General features: G+C 46.0%; 1 protein-coding gene, 1 long non-coding RNA gene and 1 other non-coding gene across 4 annotated transcripts in view; 2 read left to right on the top strand and 1 right to left on the bottom strand.

Moving 5' to 3' along the window:
- Window positions 1-23007, bottom strand: part of LOC144670316 (uncharacterized) — a 79860-nt gene that overhangs the window by 19383 nt on the left and 37470 nt on the right. The window lies entirely within an intron of this gene.
- Window positions 2053-2469, top strand: LOC144670240 (histone H3, embryonic-like). The gene has a single exon (XM_078532725.1). The coding sequence runs from the start codon at window positions 2053-2055 to the stop codon at window positions 2467-2469; it is 417 nt and encodes a 138-aa protein (XP_078388851.1).
- Window positions 17667-17739, top strand: trnag-ucc (transfer RNA glycine (anticodon UCC)). Its single transcript has one exon. It is a non-coding gene; the product is annotated as a tRNA-Gly (tRNA).

The following is a 23007-nucleotide window of genomic DNA, read 5'->3' as shown; positions in this document are numbered from 1 at the left end:
ATCACTAATGCAGCCTTCTGTCATCACCCTGTCTCCTACAACGAAGCCAATTTTGAATCCACCTTATCAAATAACCCTGTGTCCCATGTGTATTTGCCTTCTTTATAAGTCTCCCATGTGGTACCTTGTCAAAGGCTTTGCTGAAATCCATAAAAACTATATCAACTGCACTTCCCTCATCTACACACCTGGTCACCTCCTCAAAAATTCAAACAAATTTGTTAGGCATGACCTCCCTCTGACAAAGCCATGCTGAATATCCCTGATCAAAACTTTCCTCTCCAAGTGGAGATAGATTTTCTCCTTCAGAATTTTCTCCAATAGTTTCCCTAACCATGACGTGAGACATACTGGCCTGCAGTTCCCTGGCTTATTTCTACAACCCTTCTTAAATAGAGGAACCACATTAGCTGTTCTCCAGTCATCTGGCACCTCCCCCGTGGCCAGGGAAGAATGGGAACAGGTTTCCTTTGTCTACCTGATCTAAACCTGTAATAATCTTGTACACCTCACTCAGACCAACCCTCAATCTCGGTTGCTTCAAGGAGAGCTGCTCCAGATTCCACAAACAAACCTTGCAACTGTAATCCCTCATGCCTGGAACTATTCTAGTAAACCTTCTTTGCACCCTCTCAAAGACTCTCACATCCTTCCAAAAGTGTGGTGACCAGAAATGGATGCAATATTGTAGTTGCAGTCCAACCAGAGCTTTAGAAAGGTTAAACATAATGTTCCTGTTTTTATGCTCAGTACCTCTGTTGATTAAAGCAAAGATCCCATCTGCTTTCCAAACTACACCCTCAAAATCTCCTGTCTCCTTCAATGATCTAAAGACCCTCAGTCCCTCTGACCTTGCACAATTTTTAGAACTGGACTATCATGTTTATACTGCCTCTTTTCTGTCAAAATGCAGAACTGTTCCTGCGTGTGGGATTAATAATATGTCTCTGTTACAATATCATTAAGATCTGAGAATGCAGCTTCTGCCTCTTCATGAGAATCTTTCTGGGTAAAACCAGAGTTTACTCGGATTTTTGCAACTGTTGCATTACCTGAGTCTCACCGCCCTCACTCACTCTGTCTCTGTCAATCCCTCCACCCCCTCTCTCTTGAACTCCACATGAAGGCGGGATACTGTTGTTTCGTGGCTGAGTGCACACAATCTGTATCTTTAAATGATCAAAAATAATTCTGCTTGTGAACAAGATAATAATTTAAACCAGTTACAGTTTAACCCAGGCATAGCTGTGATTGGCTGCAGTCCCCTGAACCTGGGGAACAGACACTGTGAGCAGCTCCGGTCTCAGAGGGTTTAACAGTTACTGAGCTGGGAACCTACAATGAATTCCCGAGAATCCACAGCTCAGGCCGAGAGAAGAGGAAATCCTGTCCTGGGAGCTGTAATTCTGAGACACAGTTTGTCTTGTCAGTGTGTAGATGTGAACATTGTATCAGCGAGAGTGTGTTAAAGGGGCGGGCGGGTTAGACTAATGTCACTGTGTTTGTGTGTCCGGCCTCAGCGCCAGATTTCCGAGTCATTCTTGTGTAAAATCACAAGATTTCCCTGTCATAGGATCGCGCTGCTCCCCTGCTTAGCCCTGAAGAGAGAATTTAAGGCAATTTTTTCGCTTATTTCATGATTTTACTGGAAACACAGAGAAGAAGTCAGCGCTCGACTGAGAGGGCGCGATCAAAGCAGCAAAGAAACGAGTTTACATCGAAATTGCAGGGATGCGGTCACCTACACTGAACACGCCAAGCGCCAAACGGTCACTGCCATGGATGTGGTGTACGCTCTGAAACGCCAGGGCCGCACTCTCTATGGATTCGGCGGCTGAACAACTTTACCCTTTCTACCAAACACACAACAAAGGCTCTTTTAAGAGCCACCCACCGTCTCACAGAGAGAGCAGAGACCTCGGAACGCGAGGTGAGATGTGCGTGTGTTTGATTGGAACTCTCAATTTGGGCTCCAGCCAATTACTGTTCGGGGCGGTTCCTCACACAGTTTAAAAATGCGGATTGTAGGCCAGACTGTAATCGGTTCAGAAAATGGTCAGGACCAAGCAAACACCGCGCAAATCGACTGGAGGGAAAGCTCCCCGCAAACAGCTGGCTACCAAAGCGGCCCGGAAGAGCGCTCGAGCCACGGGCGGAGTGAAGAAGCCTCATCGCTACGAACCCGGCACTGTGGCTCTGAGGGAGATCCGCCGCTACCAGAGGTCCGAGCTGCTAATTCGCAAATTGGCTTTCCAGCGCCTGGTGCGAGAGATCGCTCAGGACTTTAGCGTCTTGCTCGCCCAGGGCTCGGCCGTCATGGCCCTGCAGGAGGCCAGCGAGGCTTACCTGGTGGGGCTCTTTGAGGAAGCCAAACTGTGCGCCATCCACGCCAAGCGAGTTACCATCATGCCCGAAGACATCCAGCTGGCCCGCCGCATCCGCGGGGAACGCGCCTCAAACCCGGCTTAAGCACCAAACACAACAACGGCTCTTTTAAGAGCCACTAAATCAAATAATGAAAGAGCTGTGACCGGCGTTTAGAACAGAAATTAATTCGGCCGCTCAGACTCGAATCCCGTAAGTAATCGGCATAGAATTTAAACCGTCCCACCCCCATGGGAAGTAAAGAAAATGCTGCCTATATGAGCAATTGAGATCGGAGACAGCCCTTTTCACAGACTGCGTGCGGGCAGATGCAATTGAATCAGATCCTGTCCGGGCGCAACACTCGCTGTGAAACCCGCTTGTGAATTTCCTCATGTCGCTCTCGTAATTGCATCGAATAGATTCGGTATTTTTGACATTGATGGATTTACAGAATGATTGTTTCTGATATCCTGTCCATAAATAGTTCACTAACAAAAGCGGGAGATGTGTGAGCAGAGAAACAGCGCTATCCAGAGCGGGAACTGAAAACACAAGATAACAAATCAGAAACAGATAAATCCACCGTTACAATAACTCCATCTCTGACCCTCCTGACAGTGAGCAGCCCTTTCCCGTGAGTGGCTCTGGAAAGAGCCTTTGGGTTATTAGATCACATTGTGGCCGCTTCACTTCCTCTGGGAGCGCTCAGCGCTGGTTTTCATGGGCAGCAGCACGGCCTGGATATTAGGCAGCACCCCGCCCTGAGCGATGGTCACCCCTCCCAGCAGCTTGTTGAGCTCCTCGTCGTTGCGGACGGCCAGCTGCAGGTGTCTGGGGATGATGAGTGTCTTCTTGTTGTCCCGGGCCGCGTTACCGGCCAGCTCGAGGATTTCAGCCGTCAGATACTCGAGCACAGCAGCCAGATAGACCGGGGCTCCGGCACCCACACGCTCAGCATAGTTGCCCTTTCTCAGGTGCCTGTGAACACGGCCCACCGGGAACCGCAGTCCAGCCCGGGAGGAGCGAGACTTGGCCTTGGACTGAGCTTTACCGCCGGTCTTTCCTCTTCCAGACATTTCCACAATCTCACAAACACTTTCACAGAGAATGAGGAAATCCTCTAACATTCGCTTCTCTTATATCTTCGGGATGAATGGTGCTGCGGGCATTGCTGATTGGTCACTTTGTGCTGCGTCTCATAATGTTGTTCATATCACCAACCTGATATCTACTGAACTCACCAATCCGGAGACTCCACGGAGTGAGGGCGGAAAATAACGGCGCCAAATTATCAGATTCCAACCTTTTTTATTTCAAATGCTGAAAGCCCGCCAAAATGTTATGCAACGAATAAAGGACACAATACCGTACTAATTGGAAATAGGCATTTAGTATGGGAATGTTGGATGCACTTAATCTCGCTCTCTCTTTCCCTTGTCTACAGTTTGTCTGTATCTGTCCGTTTCTGATTTTCGTCCTGGCTTTATCTGTATCTAAAACAAGCCGAAAATAACGGCGCCAAATTTACAGAATCCAAACTTTTCTTTTTATTCGATATGGAAAAAACCGCCGATATATTTATAAAACAATAAATAGATTTCATATAGAAAATCCCATTAATATTTAACTCTATCTGACGAAAAAATTTTGCCAATATCGGTCCGAGATGGGACTATTTCACATTTTATACCAAGTTCCAGATTCGCTTTTAGAATCCGGGATCCATTTCGGTTAATTTCAGTCCTTTTTGAAACCCTCTAACCAGCCGGCAGAAAGTCTCATTTTCACCTCTCTAAAAACGGACGGTATATTGTAGATATTCGTGGGAATCAAAAGTGAACATTTTTGGTGTAAATTTGCCAGCGTTGTGACTGAAGGTTCCTGCACAACCGGGGCTGATAGGAAATGAACTGATCGATTATTGAGGCCAAACTTGACCAGAACTGGAAACTGACGCATTTGCGCTCTATTATCTCTCCCTCCAAAGCCAGGGAAAGGGGCCGAATATAAACGCGTCTGAGAACAAAGCGCAGTCATTAATTTATGGGGTATTATTAATGAGACCAACAATTGAACGAGGGTTAAATCTACATTACCGAGAATCGCTGTGATTGAGACGTGATCAAAATAACAATTAGACCATTCGGAAAGCTTCATAGTAAAATCATAAATATCATTAACACAATTACCGGCAGCGACACCGAACACAGCCAAGCATCAATGGAAACATCGATAAGGACAGGATTCGAACGAGAGCGTGTAAAACACAGTTCACCAACAGTCCATCGCCTTACCCTCTCGGCAACACCACAGAAGCCATGACACTATGGAAACATTACGATGCAGAAAGAGGCCATTCAGCCTGTCATGTCTGTGCCACCAAAAAAAAGAGCGAGCCGCTGATTTTAATCGGACTTTCCTGTACCTGGTCCGTAGCTTTGCAGGTGACAGCGCTTCAGGCGCAGATTCAAGTGCTTTTCCAATGAGTTGGTCGTTTCAGCCTCAACCACCGATTTAGGCAGTGAATTCCAGACACCCGCCACCCTGTGCGTGAAAAAGATATTCCTCGTGTCCCCTCTAATCCTTCTGCCAATCACCTCAAATCTATGCCCCCCAGGTAATTGACCCCTGAGCTAGGGAAGACAAGTCTTTATTGTTTACCATATCTAGGTCCCTCATAATCTTTTTGCACCTCAATTAGGTCACCCCCTCAACCTGCACTGTTCTAAGAAAACAACCCTAGAATATCCAATCTTTCCTCACAGCTGCAATTTTCAAGCCCTCGTAGCATTCTTTTAAATATTCTCTGCACTCCCTCCAGAGCATTTGTGTCCTTCCTGTAATGTGATGACCAGAACTGTGCACAAAATTCCAGCTGTGGCCTAACCAGCGTTTTAGAGTTTTCCAGCATTATATCCCTGTTTTTGTATTCAATATTTCGTTCAATAAAGGAAAATGTTCCGTTACCACCTTGTCCCCCTGTCTTGCCACCTTCAGGGAAATGTGAACATGCACTCCAAAGTGTCTCCCTTCCGCAACCTGTCTCAATATTCTCCCGTTTATTGAGTGTACCCTTTCTTTGTCTGCCCTCCCCAAATGCATTACCCCAAACTTTCTGGGATTGAATTCCATTTGCCAATTTTCTGACCACTCAACCAAACCATGTATGGCATCTTTCAAATCACATTCTGACCTCTTTGCAGCCTTGGTCCAAACATGGAGAAACAGCTGAACACAAGCCGTGAGGTTCAAGTGTTGACTTATGTTCAGGGAAGCATTTGACCTAGTGCGGGCATCAAGGAACCCCAGCAAAACTGAAAGTTCATGGAAATAAGGCGGGAAACTCTGCACTGTTTGGAGTCGTCCCCGGGGTTTCTAATACATTCCAAAAGAATTCCAGCAGTAACAGTAATTCGCTTTTGTTTCATACACTATGGGTGACAATGAAACGATCCCTTGACTGCACTTTGTAGCACAGGTGGCTTGTTGATCTCCGGCCATGATTCACGCCTTGGGATTTTCATTTTATTAATGTGCGAGAGGTCCCGGGTTCAATTCCCGGACGAGCCCATCGGGCACCTTAATGCAGTAATTTTTTTCGCGCTCGAGGTGGTGGCAGTTCCGGAAATCAGGACCAGGTTTGAACACCCGGGAAGTCATTGCAGGGAATGCATCACTTCAACACGCGTGATGAAAATGAATGTCAAGTTTAAAGAACGTTTCTCCGTGCCATGAGACTCTGAATTTATCCCTATGCGTCAAATAAGGCAACTCCCTCCATGTGGATTCAGGTAGGAGGCTGATTGCACTCAGTTACAATCTTGACTGAAAGGGCAAGCAGAGCTGGGAACCCCAAAGTTTCATTTCAATTTACCACATTTTAACTGTGTTCTGATGCTTGCAGTGAGCTGGGAGGGGTTTCTTTTGCAACCAAATGCTTGTAAGTTCCGGTCTTTCAGCGCTGGATTTTCACACTGTGTAGATGTTTGATATCAGGTTGAAGTGATTCACATCAGTCGGTTTACAACAGTCCCTGATCTGATGTGATTGGCATTTATGTTAATGGCAGAAACTACATTTCCACCTTTACACATCTGGCCGAATATTCAGGGCCTGTACCAAAGAGGATCATTTATTTCAACAGTTCATGAATGCAAAAAGTATAGAAGGTGGTTTAATTTGTGCCGAGCTGGCCGAGAGGTTAAGGTGATGGAATAAAAATCCATTGTTTTTTGCACGTTAAGGTTCGAATCCCACCTGGGTCGTTGTTTCATCAACTGTTTCTTCCTTGGAGGGGTGATTTTGCAGAAGGTCTGCCTGGAATCACTGATCTGATCCTCCAACCCAAGTTCTGAGGCCAGATTGCATAGAGTTTTCTTCTAAGATCTCCGTTGCGATTTTATTGTTAACAATAACTTGGGGATTCGATTTAGAGTCCATTCGACTTAATATTTCGATCTCTCTCTAAGGGGAGTTAGTGGAGCAGAAATATTCCGTGGATTTGGGTTCATTTCCCATCATGGCTCCTGGTGGAAATTAAACTCAATTATTAAAACCTGCAATTAAACGCTAATCTCAGTGATGGTTCATTGATGTCTTCCCTGGCCGGACCTACATATGAGTTTGATTCCTAACTGCCCGCTGAGAAATCCACGGAGTTCAAGTACAATTTGGGATGTGTAACAAAGACTGGCCTTGCGAGCGACGCTCACATCCCATGAAATATTGTTTTCACTTTTTGAAATACAAGCGTTAGGCCACCCCTCAGCCTTGTTATTACAAGAGAATAAAGATCCAAACTGTCAATCCTTTCGTCCTTGTATACCACGCATTGCATTTTTTTGTTATTTATTCTTCCTCTGTGGGCTGCGGGCGTCAATTGCACGGCCAGAACTTCCTGCCCTTCCCTAATCTCCCTCGAACTGGATAGCTTGCTCAGTAATTTCCGAGGGCAGATAAGAGTCAACCATATCCCCATGTGCATGGAGTCACATGTAAGCCAGACCAGGTCAGGACGGCAGACTGTTTCCTCTTAAGTGCATTGGTGAACCAGATGGTTTTTTACAACAATCGACGATAGTTTCATGGCCGTCATTACAGAGACCAGCTTTCAATTCAAGAATCATGAAATAATTGAATTTCAATTCCACGAGCTGCCACGGTGGGATTTGAACACTTGCCCCCAGAGATGAGCCTGGGCCTCTGGATTACGAGACCAGTGACATCATCTTTCATCCCTGGAAACAACAACTGAACATTCAGCGAATCATTCAGCCGCTTGATGAGGAAATTGGAATTCCCTCCGCAGCATTTTATTAAACTGATTAATGCAAAACCTTTTGTTCAATTGGAAATATCATTATTTTCTCGACACTAGTCAGATATTGTGGATTTCTTAGTAACGGAACAAAATCCAAAGATGTGTGAGGGATGAATGCACCAGGTAACAAGGAAATACATTCTGAGAAAGAGCTCCGCATTGTTTGGAAGAAAAAGCAGAACTTGCAGCTGACGAGTGGGAACCCGGTTTACTGGACGTTCCACCAGATTTCTGTATGAAGCAACGGGACAGGACACGAAACTGCTATCTTCTGATTACATCATAATGTACATTGAAGTCAGACGCCTGATCCATTCGGACCAGGCTACCATTCCTTCCAGCCGGATAATGCCTTGTCCATAAAAACGGTGCTGCATTTATGTCTCTTGGATTTTTGAATGATCCACTGATTCCCAGAACCTTGGCCTCGGGATCTCAGATTGATTTTGGATCATGAAGTCAGTTCCTATTGTCCGCACCTCTCCTCAAAATGTCGCTGCATTTTTTTTGTCCTCTCTACATCTTTGCTCCTTGACCTTCGCTCAATCGCTGGTAAATTCCTGAAATAAAAACACAGAACATCCCCTTCATCCAAACCACTTCGAAAGGAATTCCTTCTTCCCTGTTTAACAAGAAATTCCACCGAAGGTTCGGAGATGTTGAGGCGATCGTGTCAGAGTGAGGAACTGTTTCCAATGATTGGCAATCCAGGTACTGGAGCGGGAGGTGAGGCGGGGTGGAGGTGGAGATTGGTGTGTGCGAGAGGTGGGGGGTAGGAGTTAGAGGATGGGAGAGGTTGGGTGGGGGGTAGGAGCTGGCGGCACTGGGGGCAGAAAAACATTCAGAGCTTTCCGGAGGTGAAATTCGAAACCATCTCTATCGACAAACGGGGATGAGAATTTCAGAGCTCCCTTCCGGAAACAGCACTTCAATTTTAAATCTCACTTTGATAGATTTCTATTCACCAAATATATTAGACAAAAGGGAGAAAGGTGGGTATTTCTATACATCGGGAACTTGCTGTTTGAAATATTACTGAAGACGCTGAGTTATGCATTCACTGTAATCGAACTCAGTTTTCTTTGATGACAAATAAGAACCGAATCAGCAATCCTCCCATCATGCTGAAATCAATTTATTTCTGCAACTACAAGATGACTGCAAACTGAAAATAATGTCACTCCGACACTTTCTGTTCATAGTAACAGGCGCTGCAACAATTCCCGTCCCAATGATACAGACACTTAGACACTTGCTGCCCAACAATTGATTTCAGTCCTGTGAAAGCGTTTGTGAAATTGTGAAATGTCTGGAAGAGGAAAGACCGGCGGTAAAGCTCGATCCAAGGACAAGTCTCGCTCCTCCCGGGCTGGACTGCAGTTCCCGGTGGGCCGTGTTCACAGGCTCCTGAGAAAGGGCGACTATGCTGTGCGTGTGGGTGCCGGAGCCCCCGTCTATCTGGCTGCTTTGCTCGAGTATCTGACGGCTGAAATCCTCGAGCTGGCCGGTAACGCGGCCCGGGACAACAAGAAGACTCGCATCGTCCCCAGACACCTGCAGCTGGCCGTCCGCAACGATGAGGAGCTCAACAAGCTGCTGGGAGGGGTGACCATCGCTCAGGGCGGGGTGCTGCCTAATAACCAGGCCGTGCTGCTGCCCAAGAAACCCAGCGCCGCTGCGGGCTCGAAGACCAAGTGAAGAGGCCATTCTTTAATCTAATAACCCAAAGGCTCTTTTCAGAGCCTCTCACAGAGTCTGTGAAAGGACTGCTCACTGTGTGAACTCATTTCATTCTGGCTCTGAAGAAGCGTCATGCCCATTAGAAGAGATAATTCCCTCTCTCCACACAGATGCTGCCAGAACTGATGAAATTTTCCAGCATTTTCATTAAAAACACTAGCTTCGCTGCAAACGACACCAGTATAAAACCTGAGAAAAGTCTCATTTAGGCTCTACATGCCTTTCAACCCGGTTTCAATTCGGAATCTTTACCTGATCTGTTTATAACAGGCGGGTAGAAAGCTCCTACTGATGGGCGAAATCACCATGACTACCGACAGTTCCGGGTCTCCCACATAAACACCATGAACTGTATGGGTTTTATTCATGTCACGGTTTAATAGATATTGAAGCGAAAATGGGGTGAGTCGTTCTTCCACTATATTGGAGTGGGAGAGTGGGGTCTGGGGAGATAATACACCTCTGCACTCCCCACTTAAAACATCAACATCCTTAATTAATGAACTAGTGACAGAAAGAGAATGAAATGATGCTAAAGCTGCTTTTCATTCAGTTACAGTTTGAGATTTCTCGCTCCCGTTCCCAGGTCAGTGCTCTTAATGTGACGTTTTGGGTGGCTCTTAAAAGAGCCTTTGTTGTGTGTTTGGTAGAAAGGTTCGAGTTGTTCAGCCGCCGAAACCATAGAGAATGCGGCCCTGGCGTTTCAGAGCGTACACCACGTCCATGGTAGTGACCGTCTTGCGCTTGGCGTGTTCAGTGTAGGTGACCGCATCCCTGATCACATTCTCCAGGAAAACCTTCAGCGCCCCGCGAGTCTCCTCATAGATCAAACCCGAGAGCCGCTTGACACCGCCTCGGCGAGCCAGGCGGCGGATTGCTGGTTTGGTGATGCCCTGGATATTATCACGAAGCACTTTGCGGTGCCGCTTTGCTCCGCCTTTCCCCAGTCCTTTGCCTCCTTTCCCTCTGCCAGACATGATGAACCTTCACTCAGATCACTGCAGAATATGAGAGACGAGCTGCTTCAAGTTCCTCTTTTAAATAGCCCGCCCGGACCTGACTGAGAACGAGACAGAGAGTGAGAGGCGGGGCGGGGAGGAGACTGAGTGACAGACAGAACAGAGTCTGTGATCATGTAGCTCCGCCTCCTGCCTGTTCGAACTGATTTGTTTTCGAATTCTGGGCACCATTAATGGAACATCTTGTTTATCTATCGTTTGAAACCCGGATCTTTTAAATCCAGACCAGTCAGCAATGGTATTGAATTAGTGACAGCAAATCAATTATTTTAAGGGAGGTGTTGGTGTAGTTATTTCAGAGAGAACTTCATCATCCCTTCCAGGATAAGTTGCATTTTTTTATTGTTCGGAACTTTGTGGATATCTACATGGAGCCGTTGTAGTTGGTCACTATCTTTGTCTGTTTCACGGCCCGTTCCCCGGGCAGCAACAGACCTTTTCCTGTCTCGATGTGTCCACAGAAACAGCAGGAGAGAATTTATTGTGGACTGGTGCCATCTGCTGGCTGCACGTGAGACGTGCAAAGAGGCAACTTCTTTGGGGACATTTTAAATGTGTGTAAAACAACATAAACATGGTGAGAATTATTGCAAAACAGTTTATCAATCAGACACAAGATGCCAAAGATATAGTGTGTTTTGCGGTACTATAAATGGTGACTGTAATTTGAAGAAGTGTGCGATGGTGGTATAGTGGTGAGCATAGCTGCCTTCCAAGCAGTTGACCCGGGTCGATTCCTGGCCATCGCAGGAGTGATTTATTTTCAGCCTTATCCGTGGTCAGACCACAATTCTCTACACTGGTTAAAATACGCGTTGGGGTTCTTACAGTCCCACGCTCTGTAAGATTAGTCTTATCGGCAACTTTGTGAATCGGGTCCGAGCCATTTGTTCACCGTGCAAGCTTGATGCTGAAATCGGGCTCATCAAAGGCATCCTACAGGGTAATGGCTACCCTGATCAGATCATTTCGCGCTGTGTATCACACAAGCTCATGACCGGGCCTAAGACCGTCACTTTCCACCCTGAAGTATATTCTCTATCAGTATAAATTGTTGTCTTCCCCTTACATTGGTTTTCTTGCGAGTGTCCTGTTTGATTGCAGAAGGAAAAGCTTTGACATGTCTCTTTTTTCAGCCACACTCAAATACATTGGCGCTAATGTTCAATTTGTAAACCCGTTTCAGCTCTGCCAGGTTGGCTCAATCTACGGTCCATTTTCTTTTTGTTCTTGGAAAAACTCAGCAGGTCTGACAGCATCTGCGGAGGGGAATACAGTTGACGCTTCGAGTCCGTATGACTCTTCATCAGATCGCTCTGTATTCCCCTCCGCAGATGCTGTCAGAGCTGCTGAGTTTATCCAGGTATTTTTTAATTTGGCTAGATTTCCAGCATCCGCGGTATTTTGTTTTTTTTCTTTTTGATGTTTTTTGGTTGGTGAAATAAGCTGCTCTCTGATTTGTTACAAAAGCCACCCAATGAGATTCCGAACACCTTGACCATTCAGAAGTCGGCCGACTGCATTCCCCAGAAGTTTGGGGAAGGGTGAGTGCGGGAGGAATTCTTCATTCGTGGTGTAAGTGTGTGTAAGATTGTAGAAAGACCGGCGGTAGAGCCCAGGACAAAGCCAAAGCCAAGTATCGCTCCTTTCGCGCTGGACTGCAGTTCCCGGTGGGCCGTGTTCACAGGCTCCTGAGAAAGGGCGACTATGCTGTGCGTCTGGGTGCCGCAGCCCCGGTCTATCTGGCTGCTGTACTCGAGTATCTGACGGCTGAAATCCTCGAGCTGGCCGGTAACGCGGCCCGGGACAACAAGAAGACTCGCATCATCCCCAGACACCTGCAGCTGGCCGTCCGCAACGACGAGGAGCTCAACAAGCTGCTGGAAGGGGTGACCATCGCTCAGGGCGGGGTGCTGCCTAATATCCAGGCCGTGCTGCTGCCCAAGAAAACCAGCGCCGCTGCGGGCTCGAAGACCAAGTGAAGCGGCCATTCTTTAATCTAATAACCCAAAGGCTCTTTTCAGAGCCACGCACAGATTCTGTGAAAGGGCTGCTCACTGTCTGAACTCATTTCATTCTGGCTCTGAAGAAGCGTCATGCCCATTCGAAGAGATAATTCCCTCTCTCCACACAGGTGCTGCCAGACCTGATGAAATTTTCCACCATTTTCATTAAAAATTCTAGTTTCGCTGCAAAAGACATTAGTATAAAACCTGAGAAAAGTCTCATTTAGGCTCTACATGCCTTTCAACCCGGTTTCAATTCGGAATCTTTACCTGATCTGTTTATAACAGGCGGGTAGAAAGCTCCTATTGATGGGCGAAATCCCCGTGACTACCGACAGTTCCGGGTCTCCCACATAAACATCATGAACTGTACGGGTTTTATTCATGTCACGGTTTAATAGATATTGAAGAGAAAATGGAGTGAGTCGTTCTTCCAATATATTGGAGTGGGAGAGTGGGGTCTGGGGAGGTAATACACCGCTCCAATCCCCACTTAAAACATCAACAACATTAATAAATGAACTAGTGACAGAAAGAGAACGAAATGATGCTAAAGTTGCTTTTCATTCAGTTACAGTTTGAGATTTCTCGCTCCCGTTCCCAGGTCAGTGCTCTTAATGTGACGTTTTGGGTGGCTCTGAAAAGAGCCTTTGTTGTGTGTTTGGTAGAAAGGGTCGAGTTGTTCAGCCGCCGAAACCATAGAGAATGCGACCCTGGCGTTTCAGAGCGTACAGCACATCCATGGTAGTGACCGTCTTGCGCTTGGCGTGTTCAGTGTAGGTGACCGCATCCCTGATCACATTCTCCAGGAAAACCTTCAGCGCCCCGCGAGTCTCCTCATAGATCAAACTCGAGAGCCGCTTGACACCGCCACGGCGAGCCAGGCGGCGGATTGCTGGTTTGGTGATGCCCTGGATATTATCACGAAGCACTTTGCGGTACCGCTTTGCTCCGCCTTTCCCCAGTCCTTTGCCTCCTTTCCCTCTGCCAGACATGATGATTCTTCACTCCGATCGCTGCAGACTATGAGAGACGAGCTGCTTCACGTTCCTCTTTTAAATAGCCCGCCCCGACCTGACTGAGAACGGGAGGGGAGGAGACTGAGTGACAGAAAGAACAGAGTCTGTGATCATCTAGCTCCGCCTCCTGCCTGTTCGAACTGATTTGTTTTCGAATTCTGGGCACCATTAGTGAACAGGGCGCTCGAAACAAATCTTACTCAATGGAACATCTTGATTAACTATAGTTAGAAACCGGGATCTTTTAAATCCAGACCTGTCAGCAATATCCCCGCCTCATTCCAGTCGCTTCTACAAACAGACAAACAGTCTGCTTCCATTTCTAGGACATCTTCTATTCCATTAACACACAACTCCCCTCCCAGAAGCATTGAGACTTTTGCTAACACCTCTTCCAGCTGAATTGGAGAATATAACGTGTTTGGGTTTGAGTTGTGACGCGGGGTTTGGCCAAGGTTGAGTTGGAGAGATTTGTAATCTACAAGGCAGTCAGGAGGTATGAGGATCAGGCAGAGAAGGAGAACGAAGGTCACAAACACATCAGCCTCTAAACCAGTTAGTCTGCAGGTATCACAAATTAATGGGACTAAGAACAAGATAAAATCGGATCACGGGCCTGTAATTTAGTTTATTGAGAGGGAATTCGAAATGTTTTGCAAAGATTGAACCGGTCAGTGAAAGTGTCTGTCTAAGAACTGGAAATGAATACCGGCTGAAATTTAAACGGTTGGTATTGAATTAGTGACAGCAAATCAATTATTTTAAGGGAGGTGTTGGTGTAGTTATTTCAGAGAGAACTTCATCATCCCTTCCAGGATAAGTTGCATTTTTTTTATTGTTCGGAACTTTGTGGATATCTACATGGAGCCGTTGTAGTTGGTCACTATCTTTGTCTGTTTCACGGCCCGTTCCCCGGGCAGCAACAGACCTTTTCCTGTCTCGATGTGTCCACAGAAACAGCCGGAGAGAATTTATTGTGGACTGGTGCCCTCTGCTGGCTGCACGTGAGACGTGCAAAGAGGTAACTTCTTTGGGGACATTTTAAATGTGTGTGAAACAACATAAACATGGTGAGAATTATTGCAAAACAGTTTATCAATCAGACACAAGATGCCAAGTATATAGTGTGTTTCGCGGTACTATAAATGGTGACTGTAATTTGAAGAAGTGTGCGATGGTGGTATAGTGGTGAGCATAGCTGCCTTCCAAGCAGTTGACCGGGTCGATTACCGGCCATCGCAGTAGTGATTTATTTTCAGCCTTATCCGTGGTCAGACCACAATTCTCTACATTAGTTAAAATACGCGTTGGGATTCTTACAGTTCCACGCTCTGTAAGATTGGTCTTATCAGCAACTTTGTGAATCGGGCCGGAGCCATTTGCTCACCGTGCAAGCTTGATGCTGAAATCGGGCTCATCAAAGGCATCCTGCAGGGTAATGGCTACCCTGATCAGATCATTTCGCGCTGTGTATCACACAAGCTCATGACCGGGCTTTCAGAAGTGGCCGACTACATTCCCCAGAAGATAGGGAAAGCGTGAGTGCGAGGGGAATTCTTCATTCGTGGTGTAAGTGTGTGTAAGATTGTAGAAAGATCGGCGGTAGAGCCCAGGACAAAGCAAAAGCCAAGTCTCGCTCCTCCCGGGCTGGACTGCAGCTCCCGGTGGGCCGTGTTCACAGGCTCCTGAGAAACAGCAACTATGCTGTGCGTGTGGGTGCCGGAGCCCCCGTCTATGTGGCTGCTGTGCTCGAGTATCTGACGGCTGAAATCCTCGAGCTGGTCGCTAACGCGGCCCGGGACAACAAGAAGACCCGCATCATCCCCAGACACCTGCAGCTGGCCGTCCGCAACGACGAGGAGCTCAACAGGCTGTTGGGAGGGGTGACCATCGCTCAGGGCGGGGTGCTGCCTAATATCCAGGCCGTGCTGCTGCCCAAGATAACCAGCGCCGCTGCGGCCTCGAAGACCAAGTGAATCGGCCATTCTTTAATCTAATAACCCAAAGGCTCTTTTCAGAGCCTCTCACAGAGTCTGAGAAAGGGCTGCTCACTGTCTGAACTCATTTCATTCTGGCACTGAAGAAGCGTCATGCCCACTCGAAGAGATAATTCCCTCTCTCCGCAAAGGTGCTGCCAGACCTGGTGAAATTTTCCAGCATTTTCATTAAAAAATAACAGCTTCGCTGCAAAAGACACCAGTATAAAACCTGAGAAAAGTCTCATTTTGGCTCTACATGCCTTTCAACCCGGTTTCAATTCGGAATCTTTACCTGATCTGTTTATAACAGGCGGGTAGAAAGCTCCTACTGATGGGCGAAATCACCATGACTACCGACAGTTCCGGGTCTCCCACATAAACATCATGAACTGTATGGGTTTTATTCATTTGACGGTTTAATAGATATTGAAGAGAAAATGGAGTGAGTCGTTCTTCCACTATATTGGAGTGGGAGAGTGGGGTCTGGGGAGGTAATACACCGCTCCACTCCCACTTAAAACATCAACATCCTTAATAAATGAACTAGTGACAGAAAGAGAATGAAATGATGCTAAAGTTGCTTTTCATTCAGTTACAGTTTGAGATTTCTCGCTCCCGTTCCCAGGTCAGTGCTCTTAATGTGACGTTTTGGGTGGCTCTGAAAAGAGCCTTTGTTGTTTGTTCGGTAGAAAGGGTCGAGTTGTTCAGCCGCCGAAACCATAGAGAGTGCGGCCCTGGCGTTTCAGAGCGTACACCATATCCATGGTAGTGACCGTCTTGCGCTTGGCGTGTTCAGTGTAGGTGACCGCATCCCTGATCACATTCTCCAGGAAAACCTTCAGCGCCCCGTGAGTCTCCTCATAGATCAAACTCGAGAGCCGCTTGACACCGCCACGGCGAGCCAGGCGGCGGATTGCTGGTTTGGTGATGCCCTGGATATTATCACGAAGCACTTTGCGGTACCGCTTTGCTCCGCCTTTCCCCAGTCCTTTGCCTCCTTTCCCTCTGCCAGACATGACGATTCTTCACTCCGATCGCTGCAGACTATGAGAGACGAGCTGCTTCACGTTCCTCTTTTAAATAGCCCGCCCCGACCTGACTGAGAACGGGAGGGGAGGAGACTGAGTGACAGAAAGAACAGAGTCTGTGATCATCTAGCTCCGCCTCCTGCCTGTTCGAACTGATTTGTTTTCGAATTCTGGGCACCATTAGTGAACAGGGCGCTCGAAACAAATCTTACTCAATGGAACATCTTGTTTATCTATAGTTAGAAACCGGGATCTTTTAAATCCAGACCTGTCAGCAATATCCCCGCCTCATTCCAGTCGCTTCTACAAACAGACAAACAGTCTGCTTCCATTTCTAGGACATCTTCTATTCCATTAACACACAACTCCCCTCCCAGAAGCATTGAGACTTTTACTAACCCCTCTTCCAGCTGAATTGGAGAATATAATATGTTTGGGTTTGAGTTGTGACGCGGGGTTTGGCCAAGGTTGAGTTGGAGAGATTTGTAATCTACAAGGCAGTCAAGAGGTGTGAGGATCAGGCAGAGAAGGAGAACGAAGGTCACAAACACATCAGCCTCTAAACCAGTTAGTCTGCAGGTATAACAAATTAATGGGACTAAGAACAAGATAAAATCGGATCACGGGCAGAGAATTGTAATTTAGTTTATTGAGAGGGAATTCGAAATGTTTTGCAAAGATTGAACCGGTCAGTGAAAGTGTCTGTCTAAGAACTGGAAATGAATACCGGCTGAAATTTAAACGGTTGGTATTGAATTAGTGACAGCAAATCAATTATTTTAAGGGCAGTGTTGGTGTAGTTATTTCAGAGAGAACTTCATCATCCCTTCCAGGATAAGTTGCATTTTTTTATTGTTCGGAACTTTGTGGATATCTACATGGAGCCGTTGTAGTTGGTCACTATCTTTGTCTGTTTCACGGCCCGTTCCCCGGGCAGCAACAGACATTTTCCTGTCTCGATGTGTCCACAGTAACAGCCGGAGAGAATTTATTGTGGACTGGTGCCCTCTGCTGGCTGCACGTGAGACGTGCAAAGAGGTAACTTCTTTGGGGTCATTTTAAATGCGTGTGAAACAACATAAACATGGTGAGAATTATTTCAAATCAGTTTATCAATCAGACACAAGATGCCAAAGATATAGTGTGTTTCGCGGTACTATAAATGCTGATTGTAATTTGAAAAAACGGGCGATGGTGGTATAGTGGTGAGCATAGCTGCCTTCCAAGCAGTTTTACCCGGGTTCGATTCCCGGCCATCGCATTCGTGATTTATTTTCAGCCTTATCCGTGGTCAGACCAAAATTCTCTAAATTAGTTAAAATACGCGTTGGGATTCTTACAGTTCCACGCTTTGTAAGATTGGTCTTATCAGCAACTTTGTGATTCGGGCCCGAGCCATTTGTTCACCGTTCAAGCTTGATGCTGTAACCGGGTTCATCAAAGGCATCCTGCAGGTTAATGGCTACCCTGATCAGATCATTTCGCGCTGTGTATCACACAAGCTAATGACCGGGCTTTCAGAAGTGGCCGTCTACATTCCCCAGAAGATAGGGAAAGGGTGTGTGCGAGAGGAATTCTTCATTCGTGGTGTCAGTGTGTGTAAGATTGTAGAAAGACCGGCGGTGGAGCCCAGGACAAAGCAAAAGCCAAGTCTCGCTCCTCCCGGGCTGGACTGCAGCTCCCTGCGGGCCGTGTTCACAGGCTCATGAGAAAGAGCAGCTATGCTTAGCGTGTGGCTGCTGGAGCGCTCCGCTCTTCCGATTGTAACATTGCCGGCCGCTTTCCGGGGACAGGATCAGAAATCAGCCGTTTCTCTCTGTTCCGATGAAACCTGTATGAAGGAGTCGGTTGGTAACCTATGTTATTGCGTTTCCAGTGAGCTGAGATTGGCTCTGTTTTAAATCGCTGCTTTGTTACCGCCGGTTACAGATAAGAGATTGACACATTTAATCTGCTCCTAAAATAGCGCCAGGATTCTGTGACGCAGAATGCAATATTACAGCTCCTAAAGCGTGAGATTAAAATTGTTGCCTTGAAATTAAGCCGTTCGGCTATTATCTTTTTTCCCCCCTCAAATTGGCGGGCTTTTCGAATTTGAAAATATAAGCCAATCGGCACTTCCAATTCCTGTTACTTGGCTTTCCGATTGGTTGAAGATTAGGATTGAGAATGGACTGACCAATCAGAGCTAGAGCCTGTCTAAAGTCTCTCAAACTATTCACAATTATTATTTATAGCGGTTAAATTGATGGAATCTGTATCTTCCACTCCACCTGTACTTGAGTCCTAAAATATACTTTTTTCCAACAGGCAAATAATTGACGAAATCAGAATAAACGTAGTGTTTCCTCCAGAGATTTAATACTCAGCCAAAGCTTACACACATTGTTTGCTTTAAACCTACCATATCAGTGGCTTGTTGTTCTGCTGGAAATGTATGTGGAATGAATCCAAACTTATAATTAGTCCCAGAGACTGAAGGTTATATAATGAATCCCACGCTCACATAGAAGCAGAGAATAATTCTCAAGCACATTTTCAGTGCCAGATGCTGAAAGATACAGGCTGGTCACTGCACTCACTCACAATAGCTGAATCTGAGTGATACTAAAGAAATATAACACACCAATTGTACCACTGAGAGATTTAGAAAGATTCCAAGCATCACATAGAGTAACAGATGCTGATGGATACAAATGGAAGACCACACACTAACACACACACTGTAAATTCTACTTTCACATACAATACCGATGATTGGGAAAACTGCAATTGAATCTCACAATGATTTATAATAACAAAGATTGACAGATGTAAAATTAATCCCACTGACAGATACAGAATGAATCTCATGCACACAAACAGAACCAAGTGATGAAAGAAACATATGATTCCCATACTTACTTTACAATATCACAGGTACAGAGTGCCATTGACAGATCTGCATTGAACCAAATAACCCTTCGCCGTCCAATAAAATGTGAACGCTTCTTGTCTGTTCTGTCGCTCCCTGAGTGTGCTGACATCTACTGGCCACAGCTGAGAAGTGCAACAGAGCGGAACTTTTTTTTATTAATTCAATGGATATGAGATTCGCTGGCTCGGCCAGCATTTATTGTCCATTCCTAAGTGACCTTGAGAAGGTGGTGGTGAGCTGCCTTCCTGGACCGCTGCAGTCCCTGTGGTGTAGGTAGACCCACAGTGCTGTGAGGGAGGGAGTTCCAGGATTTTGATACAATGACATTAACTGTGTGTGTTGCAGAAACAGCTCAATATGAGGAATTAGTGATGGGATGTGATAGGGTGGACATAGAGGTGTCAACAATCAATTCAAAGAGAATTCGATACTACCTTGTTTTCCCACTGAGTCGGTAGAATTTGGAACTGGCTGTCATATTGAGCAGTCAAGACGATTAGCACAGCTGTATTTCAGGGAAAGCAAGATAAGCATAGGAGAGGGAATAGGTTTCATGGAAAAAAAAAGGTAATATTACTTAAAGTAAACTGGGTTGAAGATGGTTAGCAATAATGTACCAATGTGTCCAAATGGCCCAATGAAGTATATTCTTGGTAGAATGAATACTGATTTTCAAAGTACCTCAGAGACTCACAGATACATAATGAATCCCACACTCACATAGTGCACCAGAGACAGAGCGATGCAGAGTGAATCATACACGCACACACATCCCCAGAGACTGACCAATACATAATGAATCCCACACTCACATAGTGTACCAGAGGCAGAGCAATGCAGAGTGAATCCCACACGCACAAACATCCCCAGAGACTGACAAACACATAATGAATCCCACACTCACATAGTGTACCAGAGGCAGAGCAATGCAGAGTGAATCCTACACTCACACACATCCCCAGAGACTGACGAACACATAATGAATCCCACACTCACATAGTGCACCAGAGACAGAGCAATGCAGAGTGAATCATACACTCACACACATCCCCAGAGACTGACCAATACATAATGAATCCCGCACTCACATAGTTTTCCAGAGAGAGCAATGCAGAATGAATGACAGATCCCCAGAGGCTGACAAATACATCAGGAGTCAGACACTCAAATCCTTTACCAGGGACAGAGCGATACAGAATGAATCCGGCACTTATACACATGAAATCTTAGAATAGTTACACCACAGAGAAAGCCCATTCGGCCCTTTGTGTCTCTGGTGTTTCTCTGCCAGAGAAACCCAACTGGTTCTGAATCCCAGCCCTAGGTCGCTCATAATCTTTTTGCACCTCAATTAGGTCACCCCTCAATCTCCTCTGTCCTAAGGAAAACAACCCTAGAATATCCAACCTTCCTCACAGCTGCAATTTTCAAGCCCTTGTAGCATTCTTTTAAATATTCTCTGTACACCCTCCAGAGCATTTGTGTCCTTCCTGTAACGTGATGACCTGAACAGTGCACAAAATTCCAACAATGGCCTAACCAGCGTTTTATAGATTTCCAGCATTATATCCCTGTTTTTGTATTCAATATTTCGTTCAATAAAGGAAAACATTCCGTTACCACCTTGTCCCCCTGTCTTGCCACCTTCAGGGAAATGTGAACATGCACTCCAAAGTGTCTCCCTTCCGCAACCTGTCTCAATATCTTCCCATTTATTGAGTGTTCCCTTTCTTTGTCTGCCCTCCCCAAATGCATTACCCCAAACTTTCTGGGATTGAATTCCATCTGCCAATTTTCTGACCACACAACCAACCCATGTATGGCATCTTTTAAATCACATTCTGACCTCTTTGCAGCCTTGGTCCAAACATGGAGAAACAGCTGAACTCAAGCCATGAGGTTCAAGTGTTGACTTATGTTCAGGGAAGCATTTGACCTATTGCGGGCATCAAGGAATCCCAGCAAAACTGAAAGTTCATGGAAATGAGGAGGGAAACTCTCCACTGGTTGGAGTCGTCCCCGGGGTTTCTAAAACATTCCAAAAGATTTCCAGCAGGAACAGTAATTCGCTTTTGTTTGATACACTATGGGTGACAAGGAAAGGATCCTTTGACTGCACTTTGTAGTACTGGTGGCTCGTTGGTCTAGTGGCATGATTCTTGCCTTGCGAATTTTATTTTATTAATGTGCGAGAGTTCCCGGGTTCAATTCCCGGACGAGCCCATCTTAATGCAGTAATTTTGTTTGCCCTCGAGGTGGTGGCAGTTCCGGAAATGAGGACCAGGTTTGAACACCCGGGAACACATTGCAGAAAATGCATCACTAAAAACACGCGTGATGAAAATGAATGTCAAGATTAAAGAACGTTTCTCCGTGCCATGAGACTCTGAATTTATCCCTATGTGCCAAATAAGGCAACTCACTCCGTGTGGATTCAGGTAGGCACTCGGCTACAATCTTGACTGAAAGGACAAGCAGAGCTGGGAACCCCAGTGTTTCATTACAATTTACCACATTTTAATGCGTTCCGGTGCTTGCAGTGAGCTGGGAGGGGTTTCCTTTTGCAACCAAATGCTTGTAAGTTCCGGTCTTTCAGCGCTGGATTTTCACACTGTGTAGAAACATGTTTGATATCAGGTTGAAGTGTTGAAGTGATTCACATCAGTCGGTTTACAACAGTCCCTGATCTGATGTGATGGGCATTTATGTTAATGGCAGAAACTACATTTCCACCTTTACACATCAGGCCGAATATTCAGGGCCTGTACCAAAGAGGATCATTTATTTCAACAGTTCATGAATGCAAAAAGTATATAAGGGGTTTTAATTTGTGCCGAGCTGGCCGAGAGGTTAAGGTGATGGAATATAAATCAATTGATTTTTGCACGTTAAGGTTCGAATCCCACCTTGGTCGTTGTTTCATCAACTGTTTCTTCCTTGGTGCGGGGATTTTGCAGAAGGTCTGCCTGGAATCACTGATGTGATCCTCCAACCCAAGTTCTGAGGGCAGATTGCATAGAGTTTTCTTCTAAGATCTCCGTTGCGATTTAATTGTTAACAATAACTTGGGGATCCGATTTAGAGTCCATTCGACTTAATATTTCGATCTCTCTCTAAGGGGAGTTAGTGGAGCAGTGGAAATATCCGGGGGACTGGGGTTCATTTCCCACCATGGCTGCTGCTGGAAATTAAACTCAATTATTAAAACCTTTAATTAAACGCTAATCTCAGTGGTGGTTCACTGATGTCTTCCCTGGCCGGACCTACATATGAGTTTGATTCCTAACTGCCCGCTGAGAAATCCACGGAGTTCAAGTACAATTTGGGATGTGTAACAAAGACTGGCCTTGCGAGCGACGCTCACATCCCATGAAATATTGTTTTCACTATTTGAAATACAAGCGTTAGGCCACCCCTCAGCCTTGTTATTACAAGAGAATAAAGATCCAAACTGTCAATCCTTTCGTCTTTGTATACCACGCATTGCATTTTTTTGTTATTTATTCTTCTTCTGTGGGCTGTGGGCGTCAACTGCACGGCCAGAACATCCTGCCCTTCCCTAATCTCCCTCGAATTGGATGGCTTGCTCAGTATTTTCCGAGGGCAGATAAG

The sequence above is a fragment of the Cetorhinus maximus genome, chromosome 31 (assembly GCF_964194155.1).
Source record: "Cetorhinus maximus chromosome 31, sCetMax3.hap1.1, whole genome shotgun sequence".
NCBI classification, from domain to species: domain Eukaryota; kingdom Metazoa; phylum Chordata; class Chondrichthyes; order Lamniformes; family Cetorhinidae; genus Cetorhinus; species Cetorhinus maximus.
This window is presented reverse-complemented; position numbering and strand designations above follow the sequence as displayed.

Bases quoted from the DNA above. Each gene is read 5' to 3' on its own strand.
- LOC144670240 (XM_078532725.1), top strand. From the start codon at position 2,053: ATGGTCAGGACCAAGCAAACACCGCGCAAATCGACTGGAGGGAAAGCT.